General features: G+C 33.6%; 2 protein-coding genes across 2 annotated transcripts in view; both read right to left on the minus strand.

Moving 5' to 3' along the window:
- Positions 1-2522: 2522 nt before the first annotated feature.
- Positions 2523-5005, minus strand: LOC132751128 (myb-like protein X). Its single transcript, XM_060741249.1, has 3 exons — positions 4947-5005; positions 3786-4687; positions 2523-3169 (listed from the first exon to the last, which is right to left on the minus strand). Exons 1-3 carry the CDS (start codon positions 5003-5005, stop codon positions 2523-2525), a joined length of 1608 nt encoding a protein of 535 aa, XP_060597232.1.
- A 37-nt stretch (positions 5006-5042) lies between these two features.
- The window catches only part of LOC132751129 (uncharacterized), an 89527-nt gene continuing 68336 nt past the window's right edge, over positions 5043-26233 (minus strand). The window contains exons 5-6 of the mRNA XM_060741250.1: positions 8558-8689; positions 5043-5373 (exon numbers count right to left, since the gene is read on the minus strand). Coding sequence (XP_060597233.1) covers positions 5043-5373; positions 8558-8689 — 463 coding nt within the window. The remainder of the gene's footprint in view (positions 5374-8557; positions 8690-26233) is intronic.

The raw sequence follows: 26233 nt of genomic DNA on the forward strand, positions 1-26233 counted from the left end.
GATCAACCTGGGGTTATTTTAAGCCTCTCACAAGTCCAAAATTTTCTTGGCGAAGAGGGGGACTCCGCCCCCCTTCAAACCCCCCAAACAGAAGGGGGCACATCCCCCTTCTGGCAACCCCCTGATGTAATATTTGGATGGGGGACGGCGCCGAAAAAATGGTCACTTTTTTAACAACATTTCTCAAACAAAAAGACAGTGTTTGGGGCCTAAATAGGGCATTTTTTCACTGTTTGAGGCCTCAAAAAAGGGGGGGGGCAAAAAGCCGTCGAAACACGCTTATATAAGGGAAAAGGTTAAGAGAGATTTTCTATATAATATATCTGGTATACTTCCACCTAGGTCAAAATGAGTGCATTCAAATTATAATGTAATATTTTAGCTGCACTTTTGATACTTCACTTTATCAATAAAGTATTATTTATTGGTTTGATATTGATAAATGTCAATAAAAGTCCTAAATTGTTTGCTCAGGGTAAAAAACCTATTCATATTTTAATAGAAAATGGTACATACTTTTAAAAACGATTTTTTTTAAAGCAAATGTTAATGAGTCAAACTTAAAAGATAATTTTTTTGGTTGTTTGTTTTTTTTGGTTGTTTGTTTTTCCTTCAGTAATCCATACAAAATATTATGATCTTTAAAATATACGCTAATAATAATATAAAGATATTCTTCAAAACCTTACAGACAGTTGATGTGTGATCCTTTAGCATATCAAGCATTGACAAATAGTTTTATTAAACTTATTTTTGAGGTCTTTACTACAAAGCTATTTACCTTAAAGTGAGACCTGTCTTCAGATTTGCTACGCCTCGATGTTGACTTCTTTTTCAAAATCCTCTTTCCTTTCTGTGGCTCATGAGTACTTTGAGGTCTTTCTTTCTTACCCCTACCTCCTGCTCGTCCCCTTTTAAACTCAGGGGGTTCAAGGTCACTTAGATATTCCACATTTTTACTTAAAATATCATCTAAACTTGTATCCATTAAAGATTTTTCCACTTTTGATTTTGCCTCAACTGGTTTTACAATCTTGGATTTATCAGGTCTATATCTTTCAATTCTAAGAACTTTGTCAGGTTTTTCTACTTCCTTATGGTCATGCTTTTGTTCATGCATCATATCTAATTTCTCTTCAATTTCTTTTCTATGCATTTTAATTATTTTTGAATCTATTTCATGTTTACCAATCATATCTATATCAGGTTTGGTTGTAATTTTTTCTTCAGCATGAATTGGTACAAGCCTTGGATCTAATTTTTCTGCAATCTGTTTTTTGTGAAGCTCAAATATTTCTGATGGCTTTTCATGTTTCTCCACTGGCTTCTCTTCAACATGGACACTCTCTCGCTTTTTTTCCAGTTTCTCTTCAACCCGTTTCCTATGTAATTCAAATAAACTTTCAGTCATATTTTCATCTTTAACTGTTTTTGTTTCAGTAACTTCTATTTTTGATTCTTCAGGTTTCTTCATAATTTCTACTGGCTTTACTTCCATTTTTGTTTCCTGTTTCGCAATATCTTGTCTTGTTATTGTTTCTGTTACAGAAGAAGGCTTAGGTTTACTTAGATTTTCAAAACTAAAAACTGATTTCTCTTTCGCTTTTTCAACAGTTTGTTTAACAGGAGTCTCGGGTGTTTTAGCACTAGTTGGTGTTTTAACTTCTAAACTTGTGAATGAAGTCTGACGGCCGGGAGGTCTTTCAATGGGGGATTCAACAGTCTTTTCAATATTTGGCACTCTTGTGACTTCTTCTACTTTTTGTGTGACTTTAGGTGGTTCTTTTCTAGAAAGTTCAGTAGTAGTTTTACTTGACTTAACATCAAATTTCATAGGTTTAACTTCTGTTTTTGCCACAACACTTTCAGAAATATTATCTTGCTTTGAAGGAACACCTTCAAAAGTTTTGGCAAAAGCTCTTGAAGGTGAAACACCTCTAGGTGAAGATGGCACCTCAGGTGTTTTTCCAGTAGCTGTTGATACAGTCTTTGCTTTCATGTCTAGTTTGACTTGAGATTCCAATGATGATTTAACTTCAGATGGTGCTGCCGTGGAAACAAAATCTTTTTCTTCTTGTTGTCTATGTTGGTCTCTCCTTGACCTACTTTTCGGTATTTTTGATTTTTCACTATCGGACCTTGTTTTTGGAATAATTCCGGTTTTCATTTCTGGAGTAGGCTTTGAAGACTTTTCCTTATTTTCAAAACTTCCAGATAAAATTTGTTTTGCATTTTGATTTGTTTCTTCTTTCTTTGATTGAACTTCAGATTTCATTGACCTTTTTGCTTTTTCCTCCTGCTTTGGAACCACTTGCTCTTTCTTAACATAACTAGTTCCAAAGTCAAAACCTGGCATTTCAGATGCCTTACCAAATCTCTCTTCAGCTTGTTTTCTTCTTTCACTTCTTGGTGAGGAAGGAGGTTTTTCGGGACTTGTCATCTGTGACCGATTGTAGTTTTTCCTCTTTTACATTTTTATCTAATTGCGAGATCTTATTTCGTCATTCAATTGTTTTTCTTTTCTATGAGAACGTTTTTCGCTCTGGTTGAGTTTGAATCTCAGATTGAGCAAATGCAGTGCCCTGTTTTTCATCTTTATGAGCTTGAGGTTTCTTCTGAACATTTTCAGATTCTGACAACACCCCTAATAAAACCTGCCTAGAACGTTCTAAAGAGTCTTTTTTATTGAAATTTTCTTCAGATTTTATTTCTTGCTTAACACTTTTGTCAGGGACTGATTTCTTATCTGCTTTTTTACTGGTATATACAGTTCCAAGTTCAAATCTAGAAGCATCAAAAGCACTTGCATGTTTATCATCTTCCACAAATTTATGTTTTGCTCTTTCAATATTTTCAGCAACTTTTCTCTTACTTATCTGTTCAGCAGTCATAGAGGATAACTCTTCCTTAGACACTTCATTTTTATACTGCTTAATGTTTTCTACCTCCTTTTCTTTTTTCAAAAGTTTTTCTTGACCTATATTTCCAACCTTATCTGTATCTTTCACAGTGGAACCTGTACCTAAAACATCTTCTACAGATGGTAACTTCCTTCGAATTCTTGAAGATGAATCAGCACTATCTCTTTCTGAATCAATATCCTTTTCAACTTCCTTTTTATCTTCTAAATTTAAACTTTTGTCATCTCTTTTGTTTTCAGGTTTTCTTTCTTTCTTTGTAAACACAGTTCCAAATTCAAAATAACTTTTTTGTTCTGTTTCCTTTGGTAATGGTTGCTTAAATGTTTTATCAGTTTTTCCAGCTGTTTCTCTCTCAATAGAACTAGATCTTATTCTTTCACGCACTGGTGATTGTGCTTTTTCTCTAGAAGATTTTTCCATAACTCTATCAGCTTAGCAAGGCTTTTGATGCATAAGAATACAGGCTTAAACCAACATCAACTTCATAAAATTTTTTGATTTTTTTAAAGGAGTACCTTTATTTTATCCCTTCATTTTTGATTGCCCCTGACCTTTTTAGCATTTTTTCTTTTTTTATTTTTCCTTGAGAGCTTAAATTTTTGTAAATGATATTATCAGAAATTATTTTTTCTGTTCATTTAGATTCATATATGCCCTTTTCCTTTTTTTTACTTCAAAAGGGGTTTTTACTTGATTTACCTATTTTCTGTTTATTTTTAAGCCCAAAGGGCATTTTATGTGGTTTTCACCCTAAGCGGGGACTTTGATTTTCAGAAAACCCTTGCATCTTTTTTAAATACTTTAGACCAAATTATTAAAGCTTTCCCTTGTTTTTTATAAAGATGTTTCAAATTTTTTAAAAACTTCTAGATCTAGATATAGAAGAGTCTTCTTGCTCAGGTTTGCTAGATAGGAATAAAGATGGTAACTCTGAGCTTTCTCCTTTCGCAAACCTTTCTTGGAGAGTTTTTAATTGTTTTCTCCTCTCTTCTTTATATTTAGCTATTCTTTCAACTCTATTTAATTGTGCTTGATCTTCTGCACTGTCCAATTTACTATCATCTTTAGTTTCAGCTGGTTTCACTAAATCGGTTTTGTCTTTCTTTGTTAATGCCCCTAGTTCTAAAGATTTTGCTTTTGCATATTTCTTATATTTTCTATCACTTGTATCTTGTGTCTCTACTTTTGATTCTTTGGTATCTATTTCAACCTTTTTTGATTGAGTCTTTTCTTTTGACTTTTCGTTTTTCGATTTTTCTATTTTTTCTGGCTGTGTATGATATGTAGATGATGTTGAAGTGACTGCTGTTGCTGCTGCTGCTGTTGATGATGTTGATACTGATGATGTAGTAACAACAGGTGATGGCTTTGAATAAACTGAACCAAATGGTGATGAGTGATCAACATTTTCAAACTTCTTTGACACAAAAGACTTTGCCTGTTTTGATGAACCATGTAACATTTCCTCTATTGTTGGAACAGAATCTGACTCCGAAGATTTAGACCTTACACTGCTAGTATCTTTATCATGTTCACTCTTTTTAGACCAAAAATCTTTATGTTCATCAAGTCTATCCTTTCTGCTAGACCTTTTCCTAGACAGACAATCATCATTTGTTGGAGTCTTTTCTCGATCGTCATCACGTTTTATCATATACTTAGCTTTTAAATCGTCTGACACTAGTTTCTGTCTAGCTAATTTAGTGGCATTTTTTTGTTTCTGCTCATCTAACATGGAAACTGGTTCATCTGTGTGAACCCTATCCCTGTTTAGAAATTTTTTTGAAGAAAAAACTACTGGGTTTATTCAGACCTTTGAAATTTTCCAAAATTTCCCGTTTTTTATCCAAATTTTGGGAAATTTTGTCGCGAAAAATTTGCGAATGAATTTATCAAAATTTTCCTTTGTTTTATTTAAACTTGGCTCTTTTGCCCCTCGGAGTCTTTTTTTAGTTCCCTTTTAGCCTTGCATCACCCCTTCCCAATTTTCTAATGTAAAGGGCCCCATTCGGGAAAACGGCAAACCTTTTTGCCTGTTTCCCCGTGCCTTTTTCCTTTTTCCCCAAATTTTCAAAAGGCGACATAGCGCTTGCCGAAAATTTGGGAAAAATCAAAAATTTATCAAAGGGCTTTTATCTCCCCATGCTTTTCACTATAAGCAGATGAGTCTTTAACATTTGACCTTGACCTATCAATGTCCTTGAAACTTGACCTTGAATCTTCCTCATGATAAGAACCTCCACGTGGAGAACTCTTATCACTTTCTCTATGGTAAGTTTTACGCTCCAGTGACTTTGTTTTCTCTTTTTGTGCTTCTGGAGCGATTGATGATGCCATTTCCTCAAAATTTCCGCTGCGTCGCCATGACGAAAACGGCGCCCTCGCACCAGGATCATCATACTGTTTCTCTGCTGTTTCTTTGTAACGATGTTTTAGTGCATTGAACAGGGACCTGAAATTACAGACAATAAATCTCTTAGTCTGTTTCACAACATTATCCAACACTGTCTTCTCTGAAATGCAATGATTCATTATTACTTATTGAGCTTATGTACCTCTTTAATTTATATTCTCTGACTTGTAGTTTTTTTACTTTAACATTTTGTATAAAATTAGGTATTTTGTTTATCATTAAGGGACATCAATAAGGGACATCTGTGGGTGAGTGGTTAAGCGTTGGGGCTTTAAAAACAAAATTTCCCCCCAAAAGCTGTGGGTTTGAATTTATAAAGGGGCTTTGGGGTTCTTTTTTGGCGGGAAAAAGCTTTCAAAACCCCGCCTTTTGGGAATTTTCAGTGGGTTTTACTTTAGGAGCCCCTCCATGCCTAAAATTTTAATTTCACCTGAAATTTAAAGGGTTTAAAAACTGCCGTTTTGATCGATACTGGGGTTTTGGTGCGACATAAAACCTATCCCCGAAACAAAATTTATCAAATTTCTTAAGTAAGGGAAATTTTAAATAAAAAAAAAATGGGCTTTTTTAAAAAAATTTTTTTTCTTAAATTCTTTTAAAAAAAATTTAAAAAAAACAAAATTTTTACAGAAAATTGTTCAAATCATAAACAAAGTTTACTTCTCCTTTAGTATAAAACCCTTTTTTTTCTATAAATAAAACCCGATAAAAACTTTTTTACGAAAAAAAACTCACCCGACTGTTAAAAAACTTTTTAAAATTTTTTTTCCTTGAAGTTTTATTAAACACATATTTTATCACCAAAAGATAATTTCAAAAAAGTCTTAGATCCACAATTTTTTAATAGAGGCTGTTTTTAAACCTATCCAGACATCACAGTTTGTATATGAGATTTGAACTACTGGGGGATTCTTTTTTGATTATTTAGCTTCTATTTTAGAGTTATATATAAACATAAATTTGTTAACCTTTGCACATAAAATATATCAAATTGACTTGTTTACCTTTTCATCCGGACAAACCATTTTTACTTTTCAGTGCAAATTTCAAGATATGTTTACATTTGTTAGGCTTTATGGAGCACCAACACAGATTAGGTCAAATGGTGCCGAAACAAGGATGATTTTGGCTAACTTTGGGTGTTACAAACTTAAAGCAACACCACCCCACCTGCTGGGACTAAGAGATGCATAGATTCCAGTAATAATTCATACTCATTTATAAGTCACCTCTTATGATCATGCAGGGATAAACGGTGGCTGCAATTCTGATGTCTCAACCCCTCAACCACAAGAGGAGAAAATCGTACAGACTGAATAGAACAGAGAACAGTGTAGACCATGATCAGAAAAAAATGACAATCATTTGCCTTTAGCAAATATATATGAAGCCAGGCCAGCCTGCATGTGCACAAAATCTAACCACAAACCACAATGATTTTTCCAATCAATTTTAGGAAGTGGGGAAGGGGAAAATCAGTAAGTCTTCATAAGTTTTGAGCTCTTCAAGTCAGAATAATAATAGACAAGTGGAAATTCAAAGCAGGGAAAAGGCATTCAAAGAAAGATTTATAACAGAAATAAACTAGACCTATCACTGAAGGTGATTAATACCCCCACCAGCAACTTTTTGAAAAATAAGTAGTCTGAAGAAAAATTTCAACACAAACTATCAACTGTGTACAAAGAAATATTTCAATTAATTGTAATCCCAACTGGGGTCTCCAAATAAGCTTGCCTTTTCACAAAGTTTGATTACAATATCTCATTTCCTAACTCTAGTTATTGTCCAGAAACCATTTTTCTATATTTAGTAACGGTGACCTTGACCTTGACCCCAGGGGGTCCAAATGCAATACCAAACCAAGGTTCTTCATATAAGCTTGCTATACACCAAGTTTGATTACAATATCTCATTTCCTAACTCAAGTTATTGTCCGGAAACCATTTTTCTATTTTTAGTAACGGTGACCTTGACCCCTGGGGGTCCAAATGCAATACCAACCCAGGTCTTTCATATAAGCTTGCTATACACCAAGTTTGATTACAATATCTCATTCCTAACTCAAAGTTATTGTCCGGAAACCATTTTTCTATTTTTTAGTAACGGTGACCTTGACCTTGACCCCAGGGGTCCAAATGCAATACCAACCCAGGTCTTCATATAAGCTTGCTAAACAACAAGTTTTGATAACAATATCTCATTCCTAACTCTAGTTATTGTCCGGAAAAACCATTTTTCTATTTTTTAGTAACGGTGACCTTGACCTTGACCCCAGGGGGTCCAAATGCAATACCAACCCAGGTCTTCATATAAGCTTGCTATACACCAAAGTTTGATTACAATATCTCATTCCTAACTCAAGTTATTGTCCGGAAACCGTTTTTCTATTTTTAGTAACCATGACCTTGACCTTGACCCCAGGGGACCTAAATGCAATACCAACCCAGGTCTTTTCATATAAGCTTGCTATATACGCAAAGTTTTGATAACAATATCTCATTCCTAACTCTAGTTATTGTCCGGAAACCATTTTTTCTATTTTTAGTAACGGTGACCTTGACCTTGACCCCAGGGGGTCCAAATGCAATACCAACCAGAGTTTCCACATAAGGTTGCTATATACCAAGTTTGATTACAATACCTCATTTCCAAAACTCTAGTTATCGTCCGGAAACCATGATGTGGACCGACCGACGGACGGACCGACCGACCGACCGACCAACCGACCGACCGACCGACAAGCTGACTCCTATATACCCCCCCTAAACTTCGTTTGTGGAGGTATAATGATCCTGAAAATATTAAAATTGAAGCCAAAGGTTCAATTATAACACACTCCCCAAATGCAATAACTGGTACACATGATTTGCTGTATCCATTTGTTTCTCTATTGTTAAACAAATCTCATACAAAAATGTCAATTATTATATGTCTCTGATACATATAATTGATATTTCAACCTGAAGCTATTCTTACATGAATAAGATAAGATCGATTGTTTAGAAAGTATTCAATGCAGTGTCTATTCTAGGAGGGGGGATAGGGGGATTCACTCATATTTTTTAGAATTCCCCCCTAGTTTTTCAGAGGCAGGGGGAAAATTTTACATAGAGAAAGATGGAAAAAAATCAACAAATGTAAAATATTCTCACTTTTTGATAAAAATCCCCCCTGTTTTTCAAATCCTAGAATAGACACTGCCATGTAAATAGAAGTATACCTGTCATCGGTACTCCCGGATTTCTCGGATGAGTGACTACTGGAGGAGTCAGAGGACCCTTGCCTCTGTCTACGTCTATCAAACGGAGCATCGGCATGGGCTTGTTTGTTGACAACATCTCGGTCACTGATACTGAAAATATACAACAGAAATGTAATATAATACATGGGTGAAAGTTGGAAATTTTAAAAATCCTGAATTTAGCAGTTTTTCTACAGTTTTACACAGGAAATAGAAGACTTTCAGGAGACTGAAAATCCTGAACTTCAGGAATAATCCTGAAAACTTTCACCGATGATAATATCATGTCTAACTGAATCCTTTGAGTACAGCAAGCATTATTAAAGCAGTTTAAAAGTAGACTTGTAACAGGTAATAGCCAACATAAGACAAATCTGCATCAAGTAAATCAGCCCAAATAAACGTCAAGTTGGCTGCTTTTAACTGTCACATAAACTGCCTAAAAGTCATTGCTGTCTGTAGCTGAGTGGTTAAGGTCATTGACTTCAGTATCCACTTGCCCTTCACCGCTAATGTTCTGAATCCTGCAAGGAACTTGAGATTCTTCTATGTGGAGATGCTATCCAGTAAGATTACAGAACATTGGTGGTTCTACTAAGGTGCCTGTTTGTGCCTGAAATTATGCAAAGGTTTTCCACCACCAGTAAAGCAGGTTTTGGGCAGATTTATTTTGGTTACTTTGACTGCGTTTCAATAGAAATTTTTGACAATAAAGTGACACTTAAGTTACAAATGTCTGTTGACTTGATATTTCCAACTTATTTATAAAAGTACACATTTTGATGATCTAAATCAGCAAGTGTTTGTTTTTTTACAATAATCACATTATGTGTGTAATAAAGCATATTCAATTAGCTTAAGTGCTGAAAATCTGTAAATAATAATGTACAGTTTTTTGCAGACTCATTTGTTTTGCAATGATTATTATTATCATTAATTATTTTAAGACTTAAGTGAGGCAGTTTTTTTTATATTTTAGGCAGTTTTTATATGTTATTGCTCACATAAATTTGTTATTATCAATTATTGGTAAATCACCATTAAATTAGTCAATATTTTAAAATATTTATATATCTAATCCACCTCAACTTGATAACGAAAAAACTAGCATATAATGTCACTTTAAAATCTACAAAATTTCTTATTCAAGAAAACCAGGTAGTTGCTTCAATTGATTCACTCTATAACATTAAAAAAACACTTTCTTATCATCATTGATTTCAAATCAGAAGAGAAAGTGAAATTTGGTTTGGTTTAATCTGTGCAGATTTTATCTATTGAACATTCAGCACTTCAGGCATGTTCCAATTTAATTTCTGGTGCCTCTCCTTCTCTCTCTATACATATAAAATTTCAAACGCTCAGTTTATTTTTTGATTTTGTATATTTTCCAAACATCCTGTGAGATTGGAATCTCTTACGTCACAAAAAATCCTGATAAATCTCTACGGGGAATTATATATATCAAAACTCAGTAACTTACTGAAATTTGCAAAATAATTTATGGACTGTAGTTAAGCTTATTCTGAAGTGTTAGACTGATGGCATATTGGCTGAGGTATCAGCAGCAGCGTTAGTTCAAGCAATACTTGGGTCACATTTTTCAAAGCTTTTTTGTGTTGCTTCAGTAGTTTGTTACAGACAGCTGACTGGAAATTGAATGTTTCAAATAAGGTTTTAAAAGCTTTTTTCAAGAACTTACACCCATAGAAATGAGGGGCCAGAAGTTTGGAGTTCAAACAACCTTAACCACTTTGTACCCTTCATATGAAGTCTTTTGTGTTTTTTTGCTATGACATTGCCATCAAGTCAAACTAAACCACTTCCAAACATCCAGAGAATACTTAATACACCCTAAACTGAAAATTGATACTTAACACTAAAACTGCTGACTTTGTGTAACTGAATAGTCCAGCTTTTAATGTGGAATGGTCCATCGGAAATTTAAAGGATTTCAATATCAAAATGCACAAAAGTAAGCTTCCAACAGTATAATAATTAGCCTCAGGTCAGACTGCCTGCATGTGCAGTCCATGATGATGGCAAAGGCTTCAACTTTCTGTTGCAACAGATTAAGTTTTTAATAAGTAACAATAAATTAAAATTATTATTATAAGCTTAAATTGAAAGTAGAACAAAGGGAAGTTTTTGTTAATGAAGAAATTTCAATATATAATGACGTAAAAAAAATGCAAAAAAAAAGAATGATGTAAAAAAAAGAATGCAAAAATTGAAAGGATACAATTATTTTAACTTTATTTATTTTAATTTTAACTGATGATACAATATTGCAATAAATCATTAGACAAAAAAGTAAGCCTGGCTTTCTTGATATTTTTCACCATAAAAAGGTAAACATAAAACTATTTTGACAAACTTTTAACTGACAATACAATATTGCAATAATGCAAAAAATTAAGCCTTAAATATCTGATACATGAAATTTCAAAAATAATATGAAAATAACTTTTTCACACTGAATTTTTTTTTTTAAATTATTTTTGAAAAAGAAAATAAAGATAATAATGAGTACCATGATCCAATCTGTCCCATTACTTCATTGTAATCCAGAGAAACTCCATATTATACACCCTGACAAATTCTCACATATATTCAGATACATTCAGTACTATACACTCAATGGTAGTTTTTCGGCTTTTTCCAAAATGATGAGGGCCGATCAAGGAGTAACCGAACAGACATACTGGGGAAAGGTAATTGTCTCATTGAATGGAAAGGTATGAGTGATTGAGAGCTTATCTTCAACATTTTTTTTCATTTGACAGATTGTATTAGAAGCAGCATTTCAGATGATTTAAACAATGTAGTTGCCATAAGAAAAAATAATTCATACATTATAGAATTCAGTTGCCATTGGAAACAATAATTTATACAATGCAGTAACGCCTTTGTATACAGTAATTTTTACAAAGTAGTTGCCATTGCATGGAAACAATATTTTATACACTACACTTGCCATTGGAAACACTTATTTAAATAATATAGTTGCCATTGAAAACATTTAGTTGCCATTTTAAACTATAATTTATAAAATGTTGCCATTTGAAACATCAGTCCACCTAACTGGCTTTCTAGTTATTACCAATTTGTCCCCAAGTGTTCAACATAATTTTATAATCAGTTGTGAAAGACAAATGACAATCAGACTGAATGTCTCAGAGAAATCAAGCCCTTGCCCAAGGACTGAACAAGCAATCCCTGGAGTACAAATCCAGACTGCCCTCATTATTTCACGGCGTCTCAACGCCGTGATATTGTGATGGGTAGTTTTCGGTAGCATGGGCAAAAGTCACGTGACAAAATGCCTTTCGATTTCTACAGCCGACATTTTATTGTTTTTACGCAATCATTGTACAGCCCATTTCCGTGAAAAGTTACATAGAAACAGTTTTTTTTTAAAACCATATAGAATCTAAACAGTATTTTTATCAACACACGAAATATCAGCGTTTTATATTAATACATTTCCGGACATCCTTTCGACATGCTTGAGAAATTCGCCTTGAATGGATTATGTATGGTGGCTGATTAACGCCATCCAAATATTTTCGCGTCTTCGCCTCAAAATGCGAAAATGCGAAAACACGAAGGGACGACATATTTTGACTAATGTGTTCTCATGTCGGATCTATGTCTCTCTCGGAGTGAATCTTTTCACGTGTAAAATGTCTTTGAACATTACATTCCTAAGTTTCTATATTTGCAATTAAGAACTTAAATTGTCTTTTTTTTTCAGCTCACCAGAAGCCGAAGGCTCAGGGTGAGCTATTAGTAACAAAGGGGGATACTCCGGCGTCCGTCGTCCGTCGTCATGCGTCAACAATCATCTTCTTCTCTGAAACTGCTGGGGCAGATTTAACTAAAATTTGGTCTGTAGCATCCTTGTTGATAGTCACACTTAAATTTGCTCATGTTCATTTCAATTGGCCCCTTTTAGGGTTCAGCAGAGCTAAAGATAGAAAAACCTTTAAACATCTTCTACTACAGAACTAATGGATGGATGATCACCAAACTTTGTCTGTAGCATCCTTAGGTAGTCTTTATCGAGTTTGCTCATATTAATTTGATTGGCCCTTGTAGGGGCTGCTATAGCTAAAAATAGAAATACCTTTAAACGTCTTCTTCTTACAGAACTAATTGATGGATGATCACCAAACTTGTCTGTAGCATCCTTAGGTAGTCTTTTATCAAGTTTGCTCATATTAATTTGATTGGCCCCTTTTAGGGGTCACTAGGGCTTAAAATAGAAAACCTTTAGACATTTTCTTCTACAGAACTAATGGATGGATGATTACCAAACTTTGTCTGTAGCATTCTTGGGTAGTCTTTTATCAAGTTTGCTTATATTATTTTTGATTGGCCCCTTTTAAGGGCCGCTATAGCGTAAAATAGAAATACTTTTTAAATGCTTTTTCTACAGAACTAATTGAAGATGATCACCAAACTTTGTCTGTAGCTTTCTTAAGTAGTCTTTTATCAAGTTTGCTCATATTAATTTGATTGGCCCCTTGTAGGGGCCGCTAAAGCTAAAAATAGAAATACCTTTAAACATCTGCTTCTACAGAACTAATAGATGAATGATCACCAAACTTTGTCTGTAGCCTTCTTTGGTAAGTCTTTTATCAAGTTTGCTCATCTTAATTTGATTGGCCCTTTTAGGGGTCTCTAGGGTAAAAAAAATAGAAAAAAACCTTTAGACATCTTCATCTGCAGAGCTAATTGATAGATGGTCATTAAACTTTGTCAGTAGCATTCTTAGGTAGTCTTTAATCAAGTTTGCTCATATTAATTTGATTGCTGTCCTGTTAAAGCTAAAGCTTAAATGCACTAGCATTTCTTTAAATTAAAGTTTAAAGATATTCTAAGCTAACAAAGTATATTCATTTTTATCCAAGCAAGAATTTCATAAATTTCATTGGCTTGGGTCATGACCTGTTTATGATGTGTTAATATATTTCAGCTCTGGAATTCGGACTATTGCATCATTGTAAGGTCAGTTGTAGGTCATTAACCAGGAAAAAAAAATAGGCCTAAAGAAACATAAAATTTGTTTCTCCTGTACTTTACTATCAAAGATGAGTTTATCTGCTCAATTCTCTTATTGAATTTTGTAAAAAATTGTAATTTTTTCATTTTTTTTGTTGAATTAACAAGGGACAAGGGTTAATTTCTGTTCCTGAATTGAAATTTGATATGAAACTGGCTTACTTTTGATATATTTTGATATCGCTTTACCTACTTTTTTTGTCTTTTATGTACAGACTTGAAATTTGGACTATGGGTGTAATTTGTGTAAATTTTTGATGTTGAATTCAATTTTGATACCAGCTGACCTACTTTAGGTTATTACTGACATCATTTGACCTACTGTCCTGTATTTTGACATTTCAGATTTTAAATGTTGACCAGGTTTGTAAATTCTGATGCCGAAATGAATTTTGATATCAACAGACCTACTTTTGATATTTTTGATATAATTTGACTTTCATTCTTGTGTTCTTGACATACAGACTTGAAATTGGACTAGGGGTGTAATTTCTGATGCTGAATTGAATTTGATATTAATTGGCCTACTTTTCATATTTTTTTACAATGTTTGACCTATTGTCTTTTTTTTGAGGTACAGTTATGTTACCATACAGAATGTATAAAAAAATTTTTTGTCCCAAACTGTGAACTTCAAATATCTACACCTTACATGTTTTGCCTGTGACATTTTGTGTTTTCATTCAAAAAAAGTTTTTAAAAAAATTGTCCAATAAAAATCAATCCTGCTCTAGTGGTCAGTTGTTCTGCATTTATTCTACATAGTCTCATAGGAACACACTTGCAACATACATATTTTAACAAAATCCTTTCCAAAATATTTAGGGCAAACATATTACAATTTTTATAGTGAATAATGAAAATGATGGGTTAGATGAGTCATCTAGGGCCATCTTAGTGGTCCTATTGTTTATTATGAAGAAAAAAAGCTAAAACAATCAGTGTTGTGAAAGTATATTACTAAAGGGGCAAGTTAAAGTTGATCGAGCTGAACTGCCGAAAGAGCTGGACGTGCCTTTCAGCAAGTTCTTTTGAAAAAATAAATTTCCAAAACACTGAAAAGCAGTTGTTTCTGGTGAGCGACTCAGGGCCATCATGGCCCTCTTGTTTAATAATTTCATTTTTTCTTGCGCAATTCTCTAAAATGAGACTTGGTTTTTCTATATGCGTTTCACAATTAACATTCACCATACCAGGTTGTAAAATAACTTAATTTGGTCCTTAAATCAGTTTTTACCACAACATCAAACTTCATTCAGAATTCATGTCACGTTATTGTGAGCAAAATTCTGAGTTTCCTTTAGATATGAGCAAGAAAATGTTTATTACCCCCCACCGAAAAGACGGATTAGAATTAGTCTCCATCCGTCCGTCCGTCTGTCCTTCGGTCCGTCACTCTACATTTTGTCCGGAGCATATCTCAAAAAGTATCAATTTGAAACTTCATAGGTGGAGGTATCAACTTGAAACTTCATTTGTGGATAAATCATATTTAGGAAAAGTGCAGTGCACAAGAATGATAACTCTACGCTGCATATTTCTTCATTGTTGCCCTTTGTTATTCTTCAAACTCAATTTTGTCCACAGCATAACTCAAAAAGCCTTTGAGATATCAACATGAAACTTCATGTGGATAGATCTCACTCAGGAGGTGTGCAATGCAAGAGTGATAACTGTACCATTTCTAAATTTTGAGTTATTGCTCTTTGTTATTTTTCATTCTTAATTTTTCACCTGAGTGGAGCATAAATTAACTAAAAAAAACAAACTTTGAGATGTCAATGTAATCTTCATAGGTAGATAGATCTTTTTGAGGATGAATGTTGTGCGAAAGAATGATAACTCTAACCTTTATAATTTTTGAGTTATTGACATTTGTTATTTTCTTACTTTTTTGTCCGGAGAATATCTAAAAAAGTGGTAGAGGTAACAACTTGAAACTTCATAGGTGGATAGCTCTTTTTGGATGAGAAGTGCAGCACACTAGAATGATAACTAACCGTGCATTATTTTTCAGTTATTGCCCTTTGTTATTTTTCATACTTAATTTTGTCCAGGGTATAACTACAAAAGCCTTTGAGATATCTACATGAACCTTCAAAGGTGGACAGATCTCACTCAGGAGATATGCAGTGCAAAAGAGTGATAACTCTACCCTTCATAATTTTTAGTTATTGCCCTTTGTTATTTTTCATACTAATTTTTTCACCTCAGTGGAGCATATCTCTGAAAAAGTCTTTGAAATGTCAACATGAAACTTCATAGGTGGATAGATCTTTTTGAGGAGGAATGTTGTGCGCAAGAATGATAACTCTATCCTTTATAATGTTTGAGTTATTGCCATTTGTTATTTTTCGTACTTTTTGTCCGGGGCTTATCTAAAAAAAATGTTAGAGGTAACAACTTGAAACTTCATAGGTGGATAGATCTTATTGGGGAGCATTGCAGCACACTAGAATGATAACATACCGTGCATTGTTTTTTCAGTTATTGCACTTTGTTATTTTTCATACTTTATTTTTGTCCAGGGGTATAACTACAAAAGCATTTGAGATTTCAACATGAAATTTCATAGGTGGATATATCTTACTCAGGAGGTATTCAGTACAAAAGAGTGATAACTCTACCCTTCATAATTTTTGAGTTATTGCCCTTTGTTATTTTCCATACTAAATTTTTCAGCTGAGTGGAGCATATCTCTGAAAAAGTCTTTGAAATGTCAACATGAAACTTTATAGGTGGATAGATCTTATTTGGGAGGAATGTTGTGCGCAAGAAATAATACCCTTTATATTTTTGTTAGTTATTGCCATTTGTTATTTTTCGTACTTTTTGTCCGGAGCTTATCTCAATTATTATTAATTGAGCCTTGATTTTAAACTAAATGTGTTTGTATTTCTTACCATCCTTTACTGGTTTTAGATTATCATTATTGTTTAATAGGTTTACTTAATTAATGTTGTACATTATTGTCTTATATATATATGATTATGTTTTATCGGATTTATGTAAAGCACTCTTGAACATTTATTATTTATGAAAATATTGCTATAGAAATGTGGTATATAATAACAAGAGGGCCATGATGGCCCTAGATCGCTCACCTGAATTATCAAACTCATCCAAACAATTACCTAGACAAGCATTCTGACCAAGTCTCATGACAGGTGAGTCAAAAATGTGACCACTACAGTGTTAACAAGGATTATCCATATTTGAGCAGTGCGACCTAGTTTTTTACCCAGGTGACACATATTCAAACTTGACCTAGAAATCATCAAAACAAACTTTCAGACCAATTTCCAGGATACTTGGATCAAAACAGTAGCAACTAGAGTGTTAACAAGATTTTTCTATTTTTAGCTCCCGTGACCTAGTTTTCACATGCGATTTCGAACTCATCCAAGCAATTACCTAGACAAACATCCTGACCAAGTTTGATGATAATTGAGTCGAAAATGTGACCACTAGAATGTTAACAAGGTTTTTCCATATTTGGGCGGTGTGACCTAGTTTTTCATCCAAGATGACCCATGTTCGATCTTGACTTAGAAATCATCAAAACAAACTTTCAGACCAATTAACAGAATATTTGGATCACAACAGTAGCCACTAGAGTGTTAACAAGATTTTTTCTATTTTTAGCTCCTGTGACCTAGTTTTTTCATCCGAAATGTCCCATGTTCGATTTATTCCCAGCAATGACCTAGACAAGTTTCCTGACCAAGTTTGATGACAATTGAGTCAAAATTGTGACCACTAGAGTGTTAACAAGGTTTTTCTATTTTTAGCTCCTGTGACCTAGTTTTTCATCCGAGATGACCCATGTTCGAACTCATCCGAGCTATCACCTAGACAAGCATCTTGATCAAGTTTGATGATGATTGATGCAAAAATGTGACCGCTAAAGTGTTAACAAGGTTTTTCTATTTTTAGCTCTGGTGACCTACTTTTTCATCCGAGATGACCCATGTTCGAACTCATCCAAGCTATCAACTAGATAAGCATCCTGACCAAGTTTGATGATGATTGATGCAAAAATGTGACCACTAGAGTGTTCACAAGGTTTTTCTATTTATAGCTCCGGTGACCTAGTTTTTCATCCGAGATGACCCATATTCGAACTCATCCGAGCTATTATCTAAACAAGCATCCTGACAAAGTTTGATGATGATTGGGTCAAAAATGTGACCACTAGAGTGTTCACAAGGTTTTTCTATTTTTAGCTCCTGTGACCTAGTTTTTCATCAGAGATGACCCATGTTCGAACTCATCCAAGCAATTGACTAGACAAGCATTCTGACCAAGTTTGATGATGATTGGTTCAAAAATGTGACCACTAGAGTGTTCACAAGGTTTTCTATTTATAGCTCCTGTGACCTACTTTTTCATCCGAGATGACCCATGTTCGAACTCATCCAAGCTATCACCTAGACAAACATCCTGACCAAGTTTGATGATGATTGGGTCAAAAATGTGACCTCTAGAGTGTTCACAAGGTTTATCTATTTTTTAGCTCTTGTGACCTAGTTTTTCATCCGAGATGACCCATGTTCGAACTCATCCGAGCTTTCAACTAGATAAGCATCCTGACCAAGTTTGATGATGATTGAGGCAAAAATGCGACCGCTAGAGTGTTCACAAGTAATTGTGGACGGCCGGACGGACGACGGACGACGGACGACGGACATTCACCGATCCTAAAAGCTCACCCTGAGCAAGCTCAGGTGAGCTAATAAAAATAATAATAATAATAATAATAATAATAATCTCAAAAAGGTGTTAGAGGTATCAACTTGAAACTTATTAGGTGGATAGATCTCATTGAGGAGGAGTGCAGCACACAAGACACCTACCGTGCCTTATTTTTTAGTTATTGCCCTTTGTTATTTTTCATACTTAATTTTGTCCAGAGCATAACTACAAAGGCCTTTGAGATATCAACATGAACCTTCATAGGTGGATAAATCTCACTCGAGAGGTATGCAGTACACAAGAATGATAATTATTCTGCTCTACTACATATAAACATGGCTCTTTGTAACAAGTTACATGATTATGATTTTTTAAAAACCTTCTGAAAAAAGTTAACATGTCAATTCAAAACAATGCTATTTGGAGATACCTTATCAATATATTTAACTGGGTTTTTTTTTTGTTGGTTTTTTTTTTTTGTGTGGTTTTTTTTTTTTTTTTTTTTTTTCGCCGTGACAATCATATTGCTGCATTTCCCAGCAATTTTTTACTTGTTGACCATATTGGTTGATACAGAATTTATTTTAGTTCAGTTGTTAGCAAGCTATAAGCTTATAGAAACACTTTCAAATCTGTTCCTAGAACCAACCAGTACTGAGCAATGAGTGTAAAGAAAAAAACAACTTTCCCCTGATGGGGTTTGAACCCATGCGGCTGGCGAGTTAACAATTCGGCCATGCCGCCAATTATTGACCATATTGCATTGATCATATCATATTAGCTCAACTTCAATCTAACAGAACTTAAACATGGAAAACACCTTTTTTTTTTCCAAGAAAAACTTAAGTAATAAATCAATATTTCACACTCATTCATATTCCTGCAACTCCTGAGAGAGGTAAATAAAAAACATTGAACTATCTTTATGACCACCCCTCAATAGTTCAGGAAAGAGCTAAACAACACAATATATAAGGAGGTGGAATTCCTGACAAATATTTATCCTCCTGATAGATAATGGGCCATCAGTTGTCAAAATACATCTCTCAACAGGTTATATACCACTATAGAAATTCAGGCTGTACACCACTATAAAAAATCTCAAAATCTCGTCAAGAAAGCCGCAGGTTGCCAACAACACTGACTGGTTGTTCCTGTACAAAATTTTATTAACTTGTTTCACAACAATTGATGGGTGTTTTGAGCGATTAAAATTACTACATCACATGGCAGGGTGTCTTTCAGCTGTTTCCAATTTATAACATCTCAGTAAACACTAACTGCATTTTGCAAAGATCTTACCACATTATCAACATCACATTGCTAAGTGGTTTAGAGAGAGAGAGGAACTAAATTAATGTATTAACACACAATCAGGAAGGCAGAATATTAATTATTTGATATGTTTTCATGCAGGGGCAAAAAGAATGCTAAAATCATTTTAACCTTAATGTTTTGAAAATCAAAATATTATAAACTGATATAATAATTATTAACCCTTACCATGTTATTAAATATCTGTAATGAACTTGTTTACCCTTTAATGTGGAAAATCCACTGAGCACTTAAAGAGAAAACTTCAAAATATGTACTGACTAAATAGGGTAACAGTGTCATACATTTAAGATCAGATTTCCAGATGTGCTGACTGACCTTGGTCTACACTAGTCACAGGTAAGTAAGTAGAATCTGTGTCCACCAACATGTTTAGAGTCAATTATATATGACAATAATCTAATCATTTCAATCAATGAATTTGATATGTTTCAAGGGGTAAAAAAAAATTTCATCCATCAATAAACCATAATGCTTAATGATTCACATGTACATGTACTTGAATATTGATGATTAAAATACATGTTTATTACTATGGCAACAAATTTAACTATCTAAACAGAACAATTTTTACAAATTTTCAGTAATATGCAATGCATACTGACTTAACTCAGAACACCTCAGAAATCAGCATCATAGAATTTCCTAGAATTTCCACTTATATAATCTCAAAGTCATTATGCAAGTCTTAAATTCACACTTCAAGTATTTATATGCCATAACAACAATTTACAAAACCAATCTTGAGGCATTACATAGATTTTAACAGATAAACAATAAAAAAAACTTAGTGCATTTCTTGTCATTTTGACAAAGCATGTTGTTTCCTTGGAAAAGCTATCTTTATCAACCAAGCTGCCAATCAGTTCCTAGCAACAGTTTAAATACACTATATAAAATGATGTTATGATACGGCATGTAATCATTTTGAAAAAAAACACTGAGTGAAATGTTTGAATCATTTATCGCCATTTATGCTTATTAGCTACACAAGTTGAAGGGTGAATGTAACTGTGTTAAATTGTTTTGGTTATGTTTTTTTTCATCTGCAGAAAAAAAAGAATGGGGGTAATATGCTTAAGCAAAAAAACAAAAAGAATAAAGTGAACAGTTAGGAAAATGCATCAGATATAACAAAAGTATTTAGGAGAATCGAAGGAATATACCACTATTACAACTAAAAGTATTATATAATTTTGCAAAAGGGAAATAACTCTTACAAACTTCAACTAAACCACAATAAATCAATATACAAACAGGGAAATAACCCTTAATTACAACAATTAGCAAAATGATTTCCAAGAATTTCTCACTAATAATAGCACCAAATTGCTCTCCAGGAAAGGTGAAAGACCTATAAATCTATTAAACAGAACTGACACCAAACAAACAAACTAAAACAAGTATCAGTTCATCGGCACTATTTTTAGACAGCAAATACAATCACAACCATCATTGTTCTAGAAATAACCATAGTGTCTCTTTTTTTTCTTTTTTTTACTTTGAAGTTTTTAAAGTACCATCAAAAATATTATGGTCATGTGGGGACTACAGGAAAATGTAAGGTGCTCCTAAATACTTTTTCTAAGGCTCAACAGGATATTGGAGTAAAACAACTGACCCAAGGAAGCTACTATAGCTCACATGAAATAATCCAAAGTCCTAGCAAGTAGGGACATTTAGTTTATACTAATATACTTAAGTATGATTGTATTCAAAGCTATAAACTTATTTAAATACTATCAAATCTGTTCCTGGAACCAACCAGTACTAAGCAATGAGTGTATAGTTTCTTGCTCACGGAAACAATGGCTTCTGCTTGACAGTCCGACAAATTAACCACTCGGCCATGCCACCACTTGTAGTGAGATTTGAACCACCATAGTAAGGGGCAACTGGTATAAAGTCTGGAAATTCAGCCACTCTGAAACTCTTGAATTAGAATTTTGCACAAAATGAATAGATCATTCACAATCTTAGTTTCCTAAATATCTCATAGAATGATGTGTTAAATGCTAGAATCAAACATACCTTGAAAGCCAAAGCTCAGAGCATGATGAAAATGTAACACCTGTAGTAATATAGGTGGTCTTCTGTTTTGATACCAATTAACAACAATTAAAGGGAAATAACTCAGTAAAAACATACATCCAATAAGAACTTGACTATGTTAAAGAAGCTGAAAAAATCATCAAACAAAATGATAAAATTCTATTACAGTTTGGATCTGTACCAATATCTGTACCAATATTTATTTTCTTTCCAAGAAAAGTTTACCATAAACAATTAAAGGGAAGTAACTCATCAAAATTGGGTATTTAATACTACAGTCATCAGCCATGATCAACATTATCACATGATAATATACTAAGTAATTGAAAAATCAAACTAATCAAAGTGACAAATTTTACACAATGCTTCCTTACATGACACCAGAGTTCATTGGTTTGTTTCATCACAGTTTAAATAATTGACTACATAAAGGGACATAACTCAATACAGACTCCTTAAAAGCTACATAATGTTAATGCTTCTAGTAAAGTTTCATAAAAATCTGGTCAATTATTTTAAAAACTGTCATCTGGAATTTGTCTTGTAGGTAAAATGTTGACAAACTCACAAACAGGCAGATAGACAGAAGGGAAAGGGGAGGAGGGGGTGGGGGTGAATTGTATGCCTTCATCTATTAAATGAACATTTATCAACATTTGATAGCCAATCAATTGTGTGCAATATACATAAATGTTTATGTAATAAAATATACATAAGAAATACAATATATTTACATATTTATATAATAAAACATACATAAGAAATACAAGGAAGGAGACTGATGCTGTTACTTCCATTAATATTGTAGCTTGTATGTAACAGTGGGCAGCTGCCAATTTTCCCCAGTAAACAACTTGATTATAGGTAAGATATAAAACACCTTGAGCAATGTCATAGACTTTTACCTGGTTTACACACATATATGCTGTGTTAACACAAGCTATATCATTAAACATAATATGCCAAATTGTGTGTTGAATTACTCCTTGTGTCTGGAGCAAAAATACTTATTTTTAGTTACAGTTTAATCTGTCATTAAAATATGATCATTACTTAAGACTTCAAACTACAGAATGTACAAGATGCTTAAACATCCTGTATGTTGTAATTAAGGATATTACAACACTTTAGTAAAATTTTATGTATGCATATAAATTAGTGAAAATATATTGACTTGCCAAAGCCTGATTCTGCGATATTTACGTTCTTGGTTAGAATCTCGCTTTTACGCAAGATATTGCCCCGACACAAAATAGCACAATATCTCGTCGCGTAGTACAATTAGTTGGACTAGTATATAATTATTCTTCTAAAACAATTTCCAAACATCCAAGAATAAGTTAAATATGTACTGCAAAATTAATGTTTATACCCATTACAAGTTATTATTAGAATATATGCATTCATTTCTTATTGAAAAATTCAGCTTAAGACTTCATCAAACAGTGATTTTTTCACTGTATTTTACAGCCGAATAATGGCTGTTTCCCCTAGCCCAAAATAGATATATTTTCCCATAAAAATGCTAATATTTTCCCCTTAAATGCCTTGTGCTCTTCCTTACCAGAAACATGACTCAACAGCATCTGACTTATATCATCTAAAAGACAGAAATCTGTCCCTTTATATAGCCTCTGCTATGTACAATGCATGTTATATTGAATTGATATCAATTTTTTTCATAAAATGTGTGGGTAAATTCCATTTTCAGTAGTAGGAATTTGATTTCAGGTTTTCCCCCTTTTATGATTTATCATGCTATATTTTCCCCTTCGGAAAGCCACAGGTAGTTTTGAAAATTGGAAAAAAAATCACTGTCAAAAAATAGGTATTTATATAACCACTACCAATATTTTATCTTTATCCAAGGGAAGGAACTCCAAAAAACCAAGTCTAAATATGTTAGCATGAGTAGTGTGCCTTGACATTCACTCTCGACATCAACTAGATAGGCCAATATGACTTTGGCCTAAAATCATGCGTTTCAATATGAAATATGTCATATGCTTCATATATAAAACCACAGTATCACCAGTATATCTTATCTATAATTTAGGGATTGTTCATAAAGGAGGAAGTGGTTTTTTTTATTTTATGTCCTTCAAGTTCAGATGAAAATATTATCAGTCATCTAAACTATAAACATGTATATCATGAATCAAAAATTCATAATTGAAATTGACTCAAGGTTAATTTTGACTCTAACCTGAAATTTCTTAATGGTTTTGCCCATCTTTGAAAATGAAACAGTTCAATGAAAGGTTAAGGTAATTAATAAGTGAGCTAACAACAGTACAGAGCCTTTATTTTATTATGGAGGGTGATTACATCAACACCATCAAAATATTTTAATAAACCTTTGGGCCATGCTCACATAATAGAGATCAGCAACATTCTCACATATAAATGATATTAGAGAGCAGAAACGATTTAAACAAGAATTTGTAACAGAGTTACAAACGTCCCCCCGCCTCAGGGAACTTTTATATGAAGCATAAAACTGTGCCATGTTATTTCAAAAGATTGAGGTATGGATCTCAGGACTTTCAGTCCAAAATTATGATCAATGCTAGATCTGCAACTGCAACAATAAATTTATTAAAGAAATAAAATGAAACATGGAAATTAAAAATCTATCATGTTAAGCTAAGTGTGACCTTGACATTGGAGGTAGGGGTGCAGGTGTTGTGCATGACATTATCGTCTAAATATTGTAACTATTTGTGCCAAGTATTTTCAAAATACCTTGAACTATGAAGAAGTTCTGGATCGGACACAAAAAATACCCTATAACAGACTATGTTAATTTTTGACCTCTAAGTGTGACCTTGACCTTGGAGGTAGGGATGCAGGTGTGGCGCATGACACATCGTCTTATTATAGTGACTATTTGTGCCAAGTATTTTCAAAATCCTTTGATCTATGAACAAGTTATGGACTAGACACAAAATAAACCTTATAACAGACTATGTTAATCTTTGACTTCCAAGTGGGACCTTGACCTTGGAGGTAGGTGCCTGGTTTTGCCCACCACACATCATCTTGTGGCAAGTATTTACAAAATCCCTTCAAAGATAAGAAAGTTATGGACCGGACACGACATGTTGCGCATGACACATTGTCTTATTATAACAAAAATTTGTGCCAAGTTATTTCGAATTCCTTTGAAAAATGACAAAGTTATGGACCAGACACGAAAGTGTGACAGACAGAAGGACTGACAGACGTACGGACAGACAGACAGACGGACGGAGCCTATTTCTATATCCCCCTTTTTTCTTCGAAAAGGAGGGGGACAATAAAATCTTTTCTGATTTACTGTTCATGCAGTGTCCAGAGAGACCAAATTTTAATAACTGAGTAAGAAAGAACTCATCATAGAGAACATATAAGAGAAAAAGAAAGAATACGTAAGTCTTTTATAGGTTGGGTTTTAAGTAACACAGATTCTCAGAAACAAACAGTGGTAAGTGGCAAGTCAGCAACCTTAACCTCTCAGCCATGTACACATATGTAAATAAACATGAACACACATGTGTATATGAATACATGTAAAGATAACATGTGAATAAGACAGAACATGTATGTGTATAAGAAAGAACACATATGTGAATAAAAGAGAACACATATGTGGATAACAAAGAATTTTGATATAAATTGTTTGTCACCATACAGATCATTATCTAGCAACAAGGTCACAAAAGCTTTCGACAGAGATATGGGCATTTTAGATATGCATATAGGAGATATGCTCTGAGCAATATCCGGAAAATAGCTGGATATTTTATCATCTCTAGTGACCTTGACCTTACAAATTTGTGCCAAGTTATATTGAAATCCCCTTGTGGATGCAGAAGTTTTGCTCCAGATAAGTGATTTTCAATAACCTCTAAGTGTGACCTTGACCTTTGACCAAGAGATGTACTTCATGTGAGCAACACGGCTTGCTTCTCATACTAGTGAACATTTCTATTAAGTTTCATTTAAATTTCTCCATGCATGTAGGAGATGTTCCTGACAAAAATTGGATGCCACCAGCCTCTGGAAACTAAAATGCGACCTGTTTAAAAAACGGGCCTATAAAAATGAATCTTGTCTGGTGCATGAAACCAACACTTACCCTAAAACACAAAGTCAAACAACATCAAGACTGAGTAACACAAAATACTTAAACACCTCCTATATTTCCCAGAGATTTGAGAATGTTCCAAAATAACAACTATCAGTTAAACAAAGGTATTAATTACCTATTGATTACAAAAAAGATCAAGGAATGATAATAAAAGAGGAAGTTACTTTTTGAGGTTTCACCGCAACACTGACATATCCTGTTCTGTAATTACATTCAGTTAGATGTATATTGTGTTCACTTTATGTATTAATATTTGTTTGTCCCTGAAGACCATACCTTAACAGATGTAACATTTCTAATGTGTATGAATCATGGTTGTTTCAGGTATTTTGTTAAATTGTTCCCTGATTATCATAGATTTAAAGCAGTATGCC

Source organism: Ruditapes philippinarum, unplaced genomic scaffold, assembly GCF_026571515.1.
Source record: "Ruditapes philippinarum isolate M1 unplaced genomic scaffold, ASM2657151v2 ctg1509_1_1_1_1, whole genome shotgun sequence".
Lineage (NCBI taxonomy): Eukaryota > Metazoa > Mollusca > Bivalvia > Venerida > Veneridae > Ruditapes > Ruditapes philippinarum.